Genomic DNA, 14,405 nt, shown 5'->3' with positions numbered 1-14,405 from the left:
TGCTGTTTTGTTACATTTTGAGTTTTGTTGATTTACTTTGAGTTTGTTGTTTAATTATAAGTGCTTAAGTGCTAGGAACAAACTAATCTTCTTCTCTCTTCTGCTGCAGGATAGGTGCAGTGACCTGGGTGGCTAGGCTCACAGGTGGTGCCCCCCCCCCCTGTAGGTCCTCTAGATTAGAGTATTTGATTACATTTTTAGCTTCTCCTCTTCCAAGTTATGACTTTTTAATTATTTCGTACAATAAAGTGTTGCTTTTATTATCGATTAATTGCTTAATAAACTATTATAATCTTGGGGGAAATCCTTGTTGCTGTCCCATTTTTAATGTCACATTCATATTTATAACCTGTTAAGTTGATCTTTAAATGGTCTAGTCTAGTGAATTAACATACTATAAATCAATCCCTGCGCCACGGCCCGGACACATTTGATGACCTTTTACTTTTAGACCTGTCAACACGGTATCCGGAGAACTCCCCAGTTTACCAACTCGCCACGATTTGGTGCATTTGAGTTTTACTTCTCTGGTATCCGGTGGATCAAATTACATATTTGTATTGTATTTGAGCAGTTTCCAGCAGCATGCAGCAGCAGCAGCAGCAGTAGCCAGTAAGTATTGAACTTGAATTGAAAACTAAGGCCAGCCAACTTTATCCCTATATCTGGCCACTAGGGGGAGACATTTTATCATTCTTTCCAGGTCTTTTCTTCTGTATACCTTCAGAAAAAAAGTATGCAATAAATTAAAATATCTAGACTGTTTATCCCTTAATTAATTGTGTGTGTGTGTGTGTGTGTGTGTGTGTGTGTGTGTGTGTGTGTGTGTGTGTGTGTGTGTGTGTGTGTGTGTGTGTGTGTGTGTGTGTGTGTGTGTGTGTGTGTGTGTGTGTGTGTGTGTGTGTGTGTGTGTGTGTGTGTGTGTGTGTCCTGCGTGACATTGGTTATGGTTAGATTAGAGTGGTATGTTTGAGGAGGATGCTTGATTGATTGAAATATTTATTAACAGTTTGCAGAATTACAGTACATTTCAAGCACAACTCAATACAAAGACTGTTAACTGTGAGTGGACGACCCAATAAAGTATTGAACTTGAATTGAAAACTAAGGCCAGCCAACTTTATCCCTATATCTGACCACTAGGGGGAGACATTTTATCATTCTTTCCAGGTCTTTTCTTCTGTATACCTTCAGAAAAAAAGTATGCAATAAATTAAAATATCTAGACTGTTTATCCCTTAATTAATTGTGTGTGTGTGTGTGTGTGTGTGTGTGTGTGTGTGTGTGTGTGTGTGTGTGTGTGTGTGTGTGTGTGTGTGTGTGTGTGTGTGTGTGTGTGTGTGTGTGTGGCCTGCGTGACATTGGTTATGGTTAGATTAGAGTGGTATGTTTGAGGAGGATGCTTGATTGATTGAAATATTTATTAACAGTTTGCAGAATTACAGTACATTTCAAGCACAACTCAATACAAAGACTGTTAACTGTGAGTGGACGACCCAATAAAGAATTACGCTTGTATACAAGAGGGTCCGCCTTGTTCAAATCATCAAAACATTTAGAGACGTACGTACAAATAGACAAGAGAGACCAAAAACAAGAGAAGAGGAATTCATCATAAAGGAGGTAAAAAGGGAAAAGAAACATATACAGTGAGGGGAAGAAATGGTGGGTGGTGGGGGGGTCAGATTTTACGGGGGCCAGTTTCGAATTGCAGCTGTCCGTAGGTGCCATTTGAGCACGATTTTGAAGGAGTCAAGGGATTTGCATGTCTTTATGACTGTTGGTAGGGTGTTCCACATTTTGGTGGCATAGGAGCGAAAATAATTTGGTCCCTTGTTTGTGCCGAATCTGGGTTGCACATGGTTTGTTGCACTCCCTCTGGTGTTGTGGGTGTGGACTTCGTTAACATTAAGGAAGTATTTAGACAGGTACATGGGTATCTTGGTGGTGTATCGAATCTTGTGGAATTGGAATCCTGAATACTTTTATAATGGATGAGGAAGGTAGTGTTTTCTGATGAAGATCGGATTGATCGAAACGTTGACGCAATACCATCACCAGTGTATAGACTATTCTCTTTTATAAACAGAATAAACATCACAGAAATTCATAGGCTCAGGAAGGTTCTGTACCTGTTATTGACTTCCAAATGCAGGGGGAAAAAAATCACACCCGGGTGAACTGAGTGGTGCAACTCCCCTCTCCCCCTGCCTCTCTCTCTGTAATTAGCAGGCAACAGTGCAACACTATCTCTCTCTCTCTCTGTTTCTGGCACAACCGCACCACTTTTGCCCCTACTGGTACTCTAAACATAGTCACAGTCACATACCGGTAGTCACATAGGTTAGGACGGACATTGCACCACTCAAAAACTGAGTGGAGGTACTTTCTTTAACTACTGGAAGTTTACACAATAACTTTGGGGCTGATTGGGGGTTCAAGCAGAAAGTGTTGTGGCTTGCCTCCTGCAGAGCTACGCCTGTGACTATAATCTCTAAACTAAATGTTTATCATCTAGTACAAAGCATAGTTAGATAAGGGACGTGCACACTCAGGGCCGGAGGCCGGAGCAGCAGCACATCACAGACAAAAGTATTATTTCACCTTTAAAAAATGTCAGATACAGCACGTCTTCCTAATTCCCATCAGGGGTCACCACATCACCACACAGTAGATCATTCGTTTCCTTCTGGAAATCTCTGTGATTCACCTGCATCATGTCCTCTTTCACAAGCATCCATTAAATCTCCTCCTCTTTGGCCTTCCACTTCTACTCTTGCCAGCCGGCAGTTCCATCTTCAGCCTCACCCCTCCTCTGCAAATGTCCAAACTATCTCAACCTCTTACTTAATAACTTTCTTTAACTTTCTCTTTTAAACATTTTTTTTCAGGGGCGCTAGGCCCTCCTATATCGAGCTTTTGGTGTGTCTACAAACTTTGTCCTGCACAAAAAAATAATTTCCATTGACAATGAATGGAGAATTTACGTCATAGTGTCTGAGCAATAGACTTTATGTCATGATGATGTATGATGATAAGAGCGCCCCTCACTTCACATGGTGTGACTTTTTACTTGGTATGTAATTTTATAGCCTACAGTTTTATTTTGCTCTGTACTTTCAAGGTAGGCCATTATGAAATCAAAATCTGTCAGATTTTGTTTCATTTTATAATAATAAGTGGAAGTGCCATTCCAATGCAAAACATAGAAGGAAGGGGCAACAACTGACACCCGTGTGACGTGAGGGGCCAATTTTTCTTTTGTCACATGCCTTTTTGTTTTAATTCCAAATGTTAAGACGAAGCAGGGGAAGATGGATTGTTTTCACCACCAGCCATTTTGACTGGCTTATTTCTGAAGCCGGGAATGCGTGCACGTCTCCTTGTAGTCTTTTTCAGTGCTTTTCCGGATTCCGAATTTCCAGATTCAATTCTGTGAAGTTTCTTAGAAAGATCTCAGGTTTTAAGGTGTCTTTCATAAAACTGCCATAGGTTTTAGAAGGCCTTTTCAAAATCGGCCTCAGGTCTAAATGGGTTAAACCCTACATGGATGAAAGGAGTCCCTCTGGCCTGTATTTTCCCAAAGCGATGGCGTTGTGGGCGGGCTCATATAGATTGGCTATTTTCAGCAAAAGTATTCCCAGAATATGGATGCTGGGGTCTAAGAGATTAAACTGCCAAAATGTTTCCCTGTGCCTTTATAAATCCTCTTCCCCTGTGTGTACGGTAGGTATCTGTACTTGATCATATGCTTAATCTGCATCTTCATGGTTAGGCAGAACAGTAGGATGAAGTATAGAACAAGTACAGGCCAGAATGCTGGCACGTTGAAGGCATCAAAGAATGTGCAAAATATGGCGACCACGATGCCCTTTGTTGTAGAATGCCAAAATTTGAATTCGGGCAACTTTCTAATGAATGGGCGGAACTCCTCATTGTGCCTGGTAGGGAGGGAGGGGCCCTTATCATCATCATCTTCCTCAAGCAGTGCAGGATCCACTTTCGGCGATATAAAGGAGATGAACATGTTGAGTGTGTGGATTGCCAAAGCATATGTAACCAGAAACCAGCCCGGTAACACGCTGATTCTGATCACGTAGTAGAGACCAAGCGTTAGAGTTGCAGCCCATCGCCGTCCATGGAATGGTGTTAACCTGTCTAGCCATGACTGATAAATCTGCCCAAACTGTACGAAGAAGTTATTGACTGCAGATGAATTCCCATGGCTGGATTCACAAGCACTGTCCCCTCCTGTCATTCTTTATATCTCTGGTCTGCTGCAGCTGCTGTGACAATTGGATCTTCTCTCCTTCTTATTCTAGTTTTATCCTAGTTGACTATCGGAAAAATGCCTGTTTCGGTATCTAAGCTCGGCCGTGGACAACTGACAGGTTCAATCGGTATCTGGTTGATACTGCATCAATATCGCTGTGCAGTCCAGTTTTATAAATTGGTTTAAAACTGATTTGCTGGGTCACAGCTGACATCACAAGGCCTCTGCCCGGTCCAGACTCCATATTTGGGTATGCCTAAATATGGGTTTGTCCCACCGACTTCTGACATCATTCTGACATCTGCATAGACTCCATAGCTGAATATACTGTAGGAGGGGCAATTTTCCCATCTATTGTGTTAAATTTGTATTCTATGTTGATGAATTGAATACATGCAATGGGTCCAAAATGGAAACATTTCAGGACTTTCATCTTCAGGACTTTGTTGTGTTATCCTTTTAGTTTTAATCTCATGTACGGTTGTACCACATGCTGTTCAATCGGTCAAAAACCAAGCACAGCTTGTATATTGGGTATAATTGGCAATAAAATCAAATAATTGACAAAACAAAATAGATTCTTTTTTTTATGGGGCGCTAGCCCATTCTACATTATAAACAGCTTTTGACCCCACACGTCTCAAGATTTGCCATTGATAATGAAAGGGGAATTCAGGTCAAATGTGAGCTAAATCTGGTCCCCACTGGCCAATGACGCCAGAATTGAAGGGAAAACTTACGTCATATGTAAACGAGCAAATCGGCTAACCAGTGCTTGGCCAATAAGGGACCACCTTTATACCTTATGTAGCAATCAATGTAAAATATCCGCTAACATAAATTGATGTACGATGACAAGAGCGCCCCTCATTTCACACAGGTGTGATTTTTTTGTAGTGGTTCCTACTACAGTATGTGCACATACAGTAGTTCCATAAAGTATGGAAAATGTGCTGTTCTGTCCTTGGTTGCCCAGGTTGTGCATGCAGTCCATGTAGTCAGCCAGCCAGACCAGAGGTATTTCCCACCATGGAATATTTTCCGACCAAAAGACCCGTCTCTGAATTCACACATGCCCCTACTGGTCTGAGGGAAACTCTTCCCTTGAATAAACAAAACAAGGATGGCACAGTGTCAATGTGGCATCACAAAAAAACTGATTTGAAGAGCCAGCCTATAGTTTCATCAAGGTTTGAGGCCTGCCTTTGAGCCCCCCCCCCCTCCCCCATAAGAGAGGATTTTATTTTTTATAATTCTAAATGTTATTTGTTTTTCAAAATAGATTTTCAACCATTTTCATTTCAAGGGCCCCCAGCCAGTTTGACGTGAATTAGGCTATGGTCCCCTATTTAATGGCATTTCTATCTCTGGGACCCCGATGTATATTGTAAAATCAAAGTAAATTTAACTCTGAGAGTGTAAAAATGTAACCAAATGAACCCGTTAGGGTCCATTTGCTTCCATTTGTACACTCTCTGAGTTACAGATCCATAAGGGTCCACTTGGTTCCTATTTGTCTGGGGACCCCCTGGACCCCTGGGGGTCCCCGGACACTACTTTGGGAACTGCTCTATAGAGAATGAACTCAATTTCAGCTCACAGCCTACTTTAGCCCTCAATTAGACTTTTTACTGTTTCCGTCTCAAAGGGCTTTACAGGCCCAAATACAAGTCTTGATCAGTCAGATCTTATACCACAGCACACCAGTGCTGGCTAGACTTCATGGCTGCATGCCTATTGTTTGCAGAATCGACTTTAATTTAATGACCCTTTCCTTTTAGTATTACACGGGCTGGCCCGGATTTACATTTTGGAATGAATGCATCCAGTTCAAAATGTGCCAATCTACAACCTAAGCTCACAATAATGATGAAGCGTGGCATGTTGACTGATTGGGTGGCTTGTAGATTTTCGGCTCTAGGTTTAGGGCATTCATGAAATTGCCTTCCTAAAATGTTCAATGTCCTCACAACGTCGTTAATAGTGTTTGTGTATGCTTCTTATTTTATCTTATATTCTTTATTTCTCTTTAAATGCCTCCTTATGCACTGCCACTGCCAACAATGCCTTTGTTTATGGAACAAACAAGCCATGCATGCCTCTATTTCTCCACTGTAATGTCCAATTGAATAAAAATTCACTAAACATGAAAAATGTCACACAAACTGTGATTAGATGTGAAATTAAGAGAATGGAGCTGCAGCTGATCCCATGTCAGTTATGATCGGCATAACTAAAACCCTGCTGTCATCTCAATTAATGAGACACCACTGCAAACTCAGATCAGAGAGATGGTCATGTGAACAGCATGTCATATTGGGCCAATCAGGAGATGGCTGGCGGTGGGTGTTCCTGGTTGGCAGTGGTGGGAAGTAATTAAGTAGATTTACTCAAGTACTGCACTCAAGTATTTATGATTTCCAATATAGCCTACTTTTACTTCTACTCCACTACATCTTGGAACCAAATATTGTGGTTTTACTCCACTACATTTGAAAACTTTATTAGTTACTTTGTAGATTTTCATTATTATTACAAAACATACATTAACCACTTTGGCCATTTGAAAAGTGCCAATCTACAAGCTCACAATGCGTCGCGATGTGACACATTGTGAGCTTGTAGATCTGCTATTTTCAAAAGATTTTTATAGCATACATTTGAAAACTTGAAACAGGACATTCTGCATATTGAGTACTTTTACTTTTGGTACTTTCAGTACATTTTGATGCCAATACTTTTGTAATAATTTTGAATTCCAGACTTTTACCTATAAAGTATTGCAGTATTGATACTTTTACTTACCTTAAGTAAAAATTGTGAGGTCCAACAGAGCTGCACCTCGTGACTATATAACCTCTGTCTCACCAAAGAACATCATAGCTAATGGGCACAATAGTGATGGCAGATATTTTAATGAGATTGTCCGGTTTTCGGTGAGATTTGCCAGGATCCGAATTCCCAAGAATACAAGCAGATTTAGCTAGATATAACACGCACATTGGTTTGTTTAGTGCTTCAATAATTGCCTTTGTTTTACGAATCAAACATGCTTTTTATAGGGTTTTTATTAATTCATTATTAAACATAAAACACATAATAACAACATTCACACGTTTGTTCAAACTTCCCCATGTAACCGGATTGAGCTCTGCGTTGTGTTTACATGGACAAGAGGACTCGGGATCGCTCTTTAGCCTTTGGCATATTTATTTCTGCACAGAAACAGAAAGACACACAGAATGCAGCAGGCATTAGTACAGCACACCTCTGCAACACCACACCAACTCTCTCAGAGCTGGCATCTAGCAAGAGAGAGCGTCAGCTAACAATGACTTACAGAGTTACACAAAACATACATAATACATCACAATTACAAATACACTTGAAATTAAATACACCATTGGCTAAACAGTATTTTCTATAAAAGTAAATAAAACACACTTAATACAGCATACAATAAATAATGGGAGCAACAAAAACATACCTGCACAGAAACAGAAAGACACACAGAATGCAGCAGGCATTAGTACAGCACACCTCTGCAACACCACACCAACTGCAATGAAGGACAATTGACAAATTGGCAATCAGCTGCCATGCTGCAGTCACTGATGTGTGTGTGTGTGTGTGTCTGTGTGTGTAAGAGTGCAGAGTCCTCACAAGTGCTGTTAAACAGAACTTCACTAAACAGTACATTAAAACACTTAAACCTTTGCAAAACAAACATATAGTAACATACAAAACTGAATTACAACATAGTTTTACCGTTTGCACTGGTTAAATGCACTTAAAACAACTTTAATGCAAAAATCTACTAAGAGCAGAAAACCAACCCACCTCTCTCAGAGCTGGCATCTAGCAAGAGAGAGAGGAGGAAGCAAACGCAGGTGAATGACGTCACAGCAGGAAGGAGTGAGGACTTCAAAATAAAACATTACATAGCTCCCAAAATGATAAATTGCACAAAACATTACAAAATAAAGTGTCAATAAATAATATGGCATGTGAGGGATCTTTGGTGGAATGCATCCACTTGTATATCTTATATACCTGCTACATTCACCCCTCCTGAATTCCACCAAAATCCTGAGCGACTGACAGGACATAACACCGTTAGGGACAACACTCTGACAAAACTGGCACGGGTACACACAAAGATCAAATCTTCACTCAGCTAAAAGCTACCTGATGAACAGGTTCGGAGAAGGGCTGGCCAACCAGACCCTCCTAGAAATGCTCGGTGCCGTGTACACCAAGCTACCCGGCCTACTTGAGTCCCAAACCATACCGGTGAGCACATTCAGTAAGTACACCATACTACAATGACACAATGCAGAAGGAAAGAAAAAGAAGAAGAAAAAAAAAAAAAGAGAAAAAGACAAGCAACATCTCATCTCAATGAAACAAAAAGAACAAAATAAAACCCCTCTAGAACAGGGCAAGTGACTGGGAATCCTAACTGAATCAGTAGGCGAACCCCCCCACGCTAAGTGGTTTCTGAACCATTGTTTCTACCAACCGGTTGACTTTCTTAACAACCCTGCCAGCACGTGTCCTAACCACACCCTGAGTGTCCCCTTGTGTGGGTGCCTGCCTGACTCGACCCTGCTTTTTCTCAACTCTTGGTAGTGTGTCAGGAATAACTGGTGGAGGGTGGGCTGTGTGAACACTCGACACTGTGTCTGATATGTCAACTGCTGGCACTGTGACCGGTCTAAATGACTGGACACTACTTGCTTCAACCACTGATGCTGCATCAGGGGCAACTGACTGGTCTGACTCTGCGTCCGCATCAGACTCATCTTCGTCCGTATCAGCTTCAACACAGGACCGGTGACTGGCATTGTCTTCTGCCCCACTGAGTACCCATGCGCTCGTCCTATCCTTTGAATCCTCCTCCTCCAAAGAGTTGATGGAATCCTCCACTTGAGACTCGTCCTCTGAATCATCAAAAGTGATCTCAGTATCCGACATGCCTCCATCAGCAGACTCTACAGGCAGGAAGCTGATATCCAGTATAAGGTTGCGATGTACCACCTTTCTTTTCCCGTTGTTATCCTCCAACTTGTAGATATGAGTCTGCGGATTGCTGTCCACGACAGTATAGACCGTCGGTTCCCACTTGTCTGCAAGTTTCTTCTTTCCCCTCTCGCCTTTGTTGGCGAGGAGTACTCTGTCTCCCACATTCAAACAAGTGCCCTTGACCTTCCGATTGTAACCCCTGGCTTGCTTGTCTTGCTCTTTGATGGCATGCCTCTGAGCGACATCCGCTGCCTCATGGAGGTAGGACATAAGCGTTGTCACATAGCTGCCATAGTCAACAACCACTGGGTCATGTAGAACCTGTTTGAACATCACATCAATGGGAAGTCTTGGAACCCGACCAAACATTAGGTGGAAAGGTGCGTATCCAGTTGTCTCATGCACCGTTGCATTGTATGCAAACGCCAGGGTCTGGATTTGCTGGGGCCACTTGGCCTTCTCTCTCAGCGGCAGTGAACGGAGCATGCTCCCCAAAGTTCTGTTAAATCTCTCAGTTCCTCCGTTCCCCATAGGGTGGTACGCTGTAGTGTGTGACTTGGAGACTCCTGATAGTTTGAGCAGTTCTGCAATGAGCTCACTCTCAAAATTGGCTCCCTGATCTGTGTGAATTCGTCCTGGAAATCCATACACACAGAAGACGTTATCCCACAACTTCTTAGCAACTTGCTTCGCCTGTTGATTGTTGCAGGGAAAGGCGTGAGCCAACTTTGTGAAGTGATCTGTTAGGACAAGAACATCTACTGAACGTTGCTTGTTATCCTCCGCACTCCAGAAATCCAAACACACTAGTTCCATAGGAGCGGAAGTCCTGATACTTTCAAGCGGAGCTCTGGCAGAAGGGTCCGGTGTCTTGGCCAGAATGCACCTTTGACAGCACTTCACATAGTCTTTGATCTGATGCTCCATCCTGGGCCAAAAGAACCGCTGTCTTGCCAGGTGAATCGTTCTTGCCTGTCCTTGATGTCCGGCCAAATCATGCACACCACGTAAAGCCTTTCTGATCAGATTCAGGGGCAAGACAAACTGGTGCCTCTTCTGTTTGCACAAAGGGTCCTTGGCGACTCTATACAGCACTCCATCGATGACCTTAAGTCTCTCCCACTGCTTGATAAGCGCCAGAGCACATCTGTCTAGACCGTCTTTCTCTCGCCTTGAGGGTCTCCTCTGTCGACTCAGAAAAGGCATGACTTTAGAGATGCCTGGGTCAAGCTCTTGGCTTTGCCGGAGCTCTTCCAGGGAGAAGGCAGGAAGCAGATCTTGCCCAGGTGGAACAAGGTGTTGAATGGACTGAATCAGTTCTGTTGCCCTGGATTCTGCAGCTGCATTCCAGTGGTCATGAGAATCAAGGACAGCTTTCACAATGTCTTTACACAAGGGCTGGGGACAATGAGACATAGCACCCTGTTTTGTCTTCTTTGTCCGGTGACACTGGACTTTCAAACGAAAGGCATCTTGAACTCCATTCACGCCAACTCCATCAGACTCTGCAAGCAGATTGTTGTACGACTCTGAGACGAGTCTATGCCCAACTGTCTTGGCAAACGGGTCCCTACTGAGAGCATCAGCCACGACGTTCTTGGTTCCTGCTATGTGCTTCAGGCTGAAAGTGTAAGGAGCGAGCTTTGCGACCCATCGTTGTTCGCAGGCGTCGAGTTTGGGCTTAGTCATTATGTATGTAAGTGGATTGTTGTCCGTCCATACTGTGAAAGAAGTGCCTTTCAGCCAATGGCTGAACTTGTCACACACACTCCATTTCAGCGCCAAAAATTCGAGCCGATGAGCTGGATAATTCTTCTGAGAGCTACTCAGGGTCTTACTTGCGAATGCTATGGGCCGTGCTTTACTTTCACCAGCTGGTATCTGTGACAACACTGCACCGAGCCCGTCCAAGGAAGCATCAGTTGACAGAATCAGGGGACGTGAGAAGTCGGGATGTGCAAGGACCACGCAGTTCAGCAGACTCTCTTTAAGACTGACGAAGGCGGTGTCACACTCTGGAGTCCAATCATCAGGTATGAGTTTCCTGAATGTTCCTGCCTTGACATTCACTTTCTTCTTTCCTCTTCTCTTTTGACCAGCAGTTAGAGCAAAGAGTGGCTTGGCGATGGCAGAGCAGTTAGGGATGAAGTGCTGGTAGAAAAACACCATGCCCAAATACGATCTGATCCTCCGCACTGAGGGTGTACACCCGTCATCTTCCATGAGATCAGACTTCGACATATTGGATATTACTTCCACCTTCGCAGGATCCACAGCCACACCGCTGCCATCTATGATGTGTCCCAGAAACTTGACGGACGATCGCATCAGGTGACACTTTTTGGGACTCAACTTCAAGTTGTGGTCTCGCAGACGCTGGAAGACGACCTCTAGCCTCTGTAGGGCCTCCTCTTCAGATGATGCAAGAACAAGTAAATCGTCCAAGTAACATAACAGGCTGCTGAAGTTCAAATCTCCAAATATACTCAGCATCATGCGCATAAATGAAGCAGGACTATTGCACAGCCCCTGCGGCATCCTGTTATACTCATGCAGGCCCAGTGGTGTGGTGAAGGCTGTGTATTTTTTGTCATCTTCAGCCATGGGGATGTTATAGAAACCAGACGTTAAGTCCATCGTGCTGAAGTAGGTGTTCCCTCCCAAAGCAGCCAAGCAGTCTGACTGGTGTGGAAGAGGATGGGCATCCTTGAGTGTTCTCGCATTCAACCAACGGAAATCGGTGCAGATCCTCAGGTTTCCGTCCTTTTTCCATACCATCACCAGCGGTGAGGCATAATCACTCACAGACTTCCGAATTATCCCTTGCTCTTCCATGTCTGTCAGGACTTGGCGTAGTTTCTGGTAGTGAGCAGGGGGTACTCTTCGGTACGGAAGGCGGAACGGACGTTCATCGGTCAGTCGAATGCGATGGACAAAGCCCTTTGCCTCACCGCAGTCCATTTCATGCTTGGAGAATACATCGTTGTAACGCTCGAGCAGCTGAACTAACTTCTCCTTCCCTGTTTGGCTAGTAAGACAAGGTCGTATGTCAAGTTTGTCAAGGCCGACATCCAGCAGTCTCTGTTCGAGATCTGAAAGACTGGTAGACGCTTGGTGCTTGGCTGGAACAGCCTTGTCGATCTGACTAGAGCCTTGAAGCAGCTCAAAATCTTCCACGGCCAAACAGGGGGACACATCTGCCAGCTTACAGTTCCTCTTCAGCGTAACTGGTCTATCAGACAGATTGGTGACCTTCATGGGGATCCACCTATCACCCCACAGAGGTGTCACGATACGGCCAACCATGATGTTACGTGGCTTGGACTTGGATGAGGTTGGTTCCACTATCACGGTGCTTCCTGGTGACATGGGAGTATCGTTAGGTAGCTTACCCCAAACGAGGTACTCTTGCATAGCTAGAAGAGTGACCGACTGCTTGAGCTTGACTGTGCCGATTTTGTCCGGTAGCTCCTCACCCCTCCAACGGGATGTGTTTGCCATGAGGTCCAAGAACTGTTCACATTCTGGGGATGAAGACAGGCTGCAAACCGAGATAAGGCGCCAGTAATCATCACTGTTCTTCAACTTGTGCATGAGAAACTTGATGACATTTGTGCCAATAATTAGATCATCTCGCTGGCCTGGCACCACAAGGACTGGAACGATGCAGCTCTCCCCATACACCTTCAGTTCAACCTCGTACATGCACTTTGGTTTAGTGAGTTTTCCTCCACAGCCCACCAAAACCACTTCCTGAGTCATCGGTCTTCGTTCTGACAGTACTTTCTCACTCAGCATCTTTTCCTCTGCTTCTTCACTGAAAGTACAGGCCATGGACCCTGAATCAAGCATCCCCTGCATCTGGAATGCGTTATTCACATTGACTGGAGCATAGAATAACTCATCGTATGGCTCAATTCTCTGTGTGTTCTGTGCTATCACTTTCACACCAGCCGGTGCTGCACTGCACATTTTCACATAACACTGTTCAATTTCACTGTCACTTCTGAGGGTTTGTTTGTCCTCACCCGCACATTCCCTCTCCCAATGCGGGCCAGTCAGTTTAAAGGCTGCTGCTCTCGAGGTGGATGTGTGGCCTGGTCCTCCCGTCCGGGAGTGTAACTAGGACAGAGTCTCTTGATATGTCCTGGCCTGTAGCAAGACAAACATAGGCGGTCCCGCCTGCAGTGTGCTAGAGTGGAGTGTTCCATAGACTTGCAAACCTTGCATTGTTTCATCTGTGACTGGTCAGACGAGTGCTGTCTATACATTGGCTGATTATTCTGAGCCATCGCCTGGCTGTTCTGAATGAGTGTGCGGTCAAGGAGACCAATCAGAGTCCTTAGACAATTATCATCAAACTGAGGAGCAGATGTGACACTGGCTTCAGCCTGGACAGGGGACATTGCAGGCTGGCTGGGCATAGACGCCTCCTCAGAAACGGATGCTTGAGTATGAGCGGTGACATGCCTCACTGGACCAGGACGGTTTTGTCTGGTGTTCAGCTGTTCTCTCGTCTCGATCTGATAACGGTCAACATGCTCCTGTATTTCACCAGCCGTCCATTTCTCTGGCGCTTTGAACCGCAGCACTGCAGCAAGGGAAGGATCAGGACAATATTTGACAAACATCATGGTCACCTCTCGACAGGGATCATCAATATGCCGCCCCTGTCTGCTCAGGCCCTCTTCAGCTGCATCAACAGCCTTGTTAAGGCGGATCCAGTACTCAACTGGGTTCTCTCCTGCTACAGGCACAGTGCTATAGAAGTCTGCAAGAGGCATACTGGAACATGACACACCGCTGAAATGCTGTTTCAGTATGTCAGTAATAACTTTTGGGTTCTCATGAGGCTTCAGTGATGGGTTACTACGAAGCGTAATCCTCACAATGTCTTTGGCTTTGCCCATTAGTCTAGACAACATTTCCTGATATTGCTCTCCCAGCTGTACGCTCCTCTTCCTCAAGTAGGTGTCCATGAGCTCCTCCCACTCATGCACTGAAAGCTTGTCAGACCCATCTCCTCTGTACACAGGGGGCTCTCTCACATCGGACTGCATGACTAACTTCACACCAGTCAGGTTAAGTGTAGAATCAACAAGTGACT

The 14,405-nt window shown here is 44.3% G+C and overlaps 1 protein-coding gene across 1 annotated transcript; it reads right to left on the bottom strand.

The window, feature by feature from the left end:
- Positions 1–3,661: 3,661 nt before the first annotated feature.
- LOC310857187 (protein RER1-like) lies at positions 3,662–4,258 on the bottom strand (the record flags this gene model as incomplete). Its single annotated transcript, XM_083762798.1, has 1 exon — positions 3,662–4,258. One exon carries the CDS (start codon positions 4,256–4,258, stop codon positions 3,662–3,664), a length of 597 nt encoding a protein of 198 aa, XP_083618924.1.
- Positions 4,259–14,405: the final 10,147 nt, after the last annotated feature.

Source organism: Protomyctophum parallelum (assembly GCF_964188405.1).
Source record: "Protomyctophum parallelum genome assembly, chromosome: 4".
NCBI lineage: Eukaryota > Metazoa > Chordata > Actinopteri > Myctophiformes > Myctophidae > Protomyctophum > Protomyctophum parallelum.
Note: the sequence above shows the minus strand (reverse complement) of the source record. Positions and strands in the feature narration are given on the sequence as shown.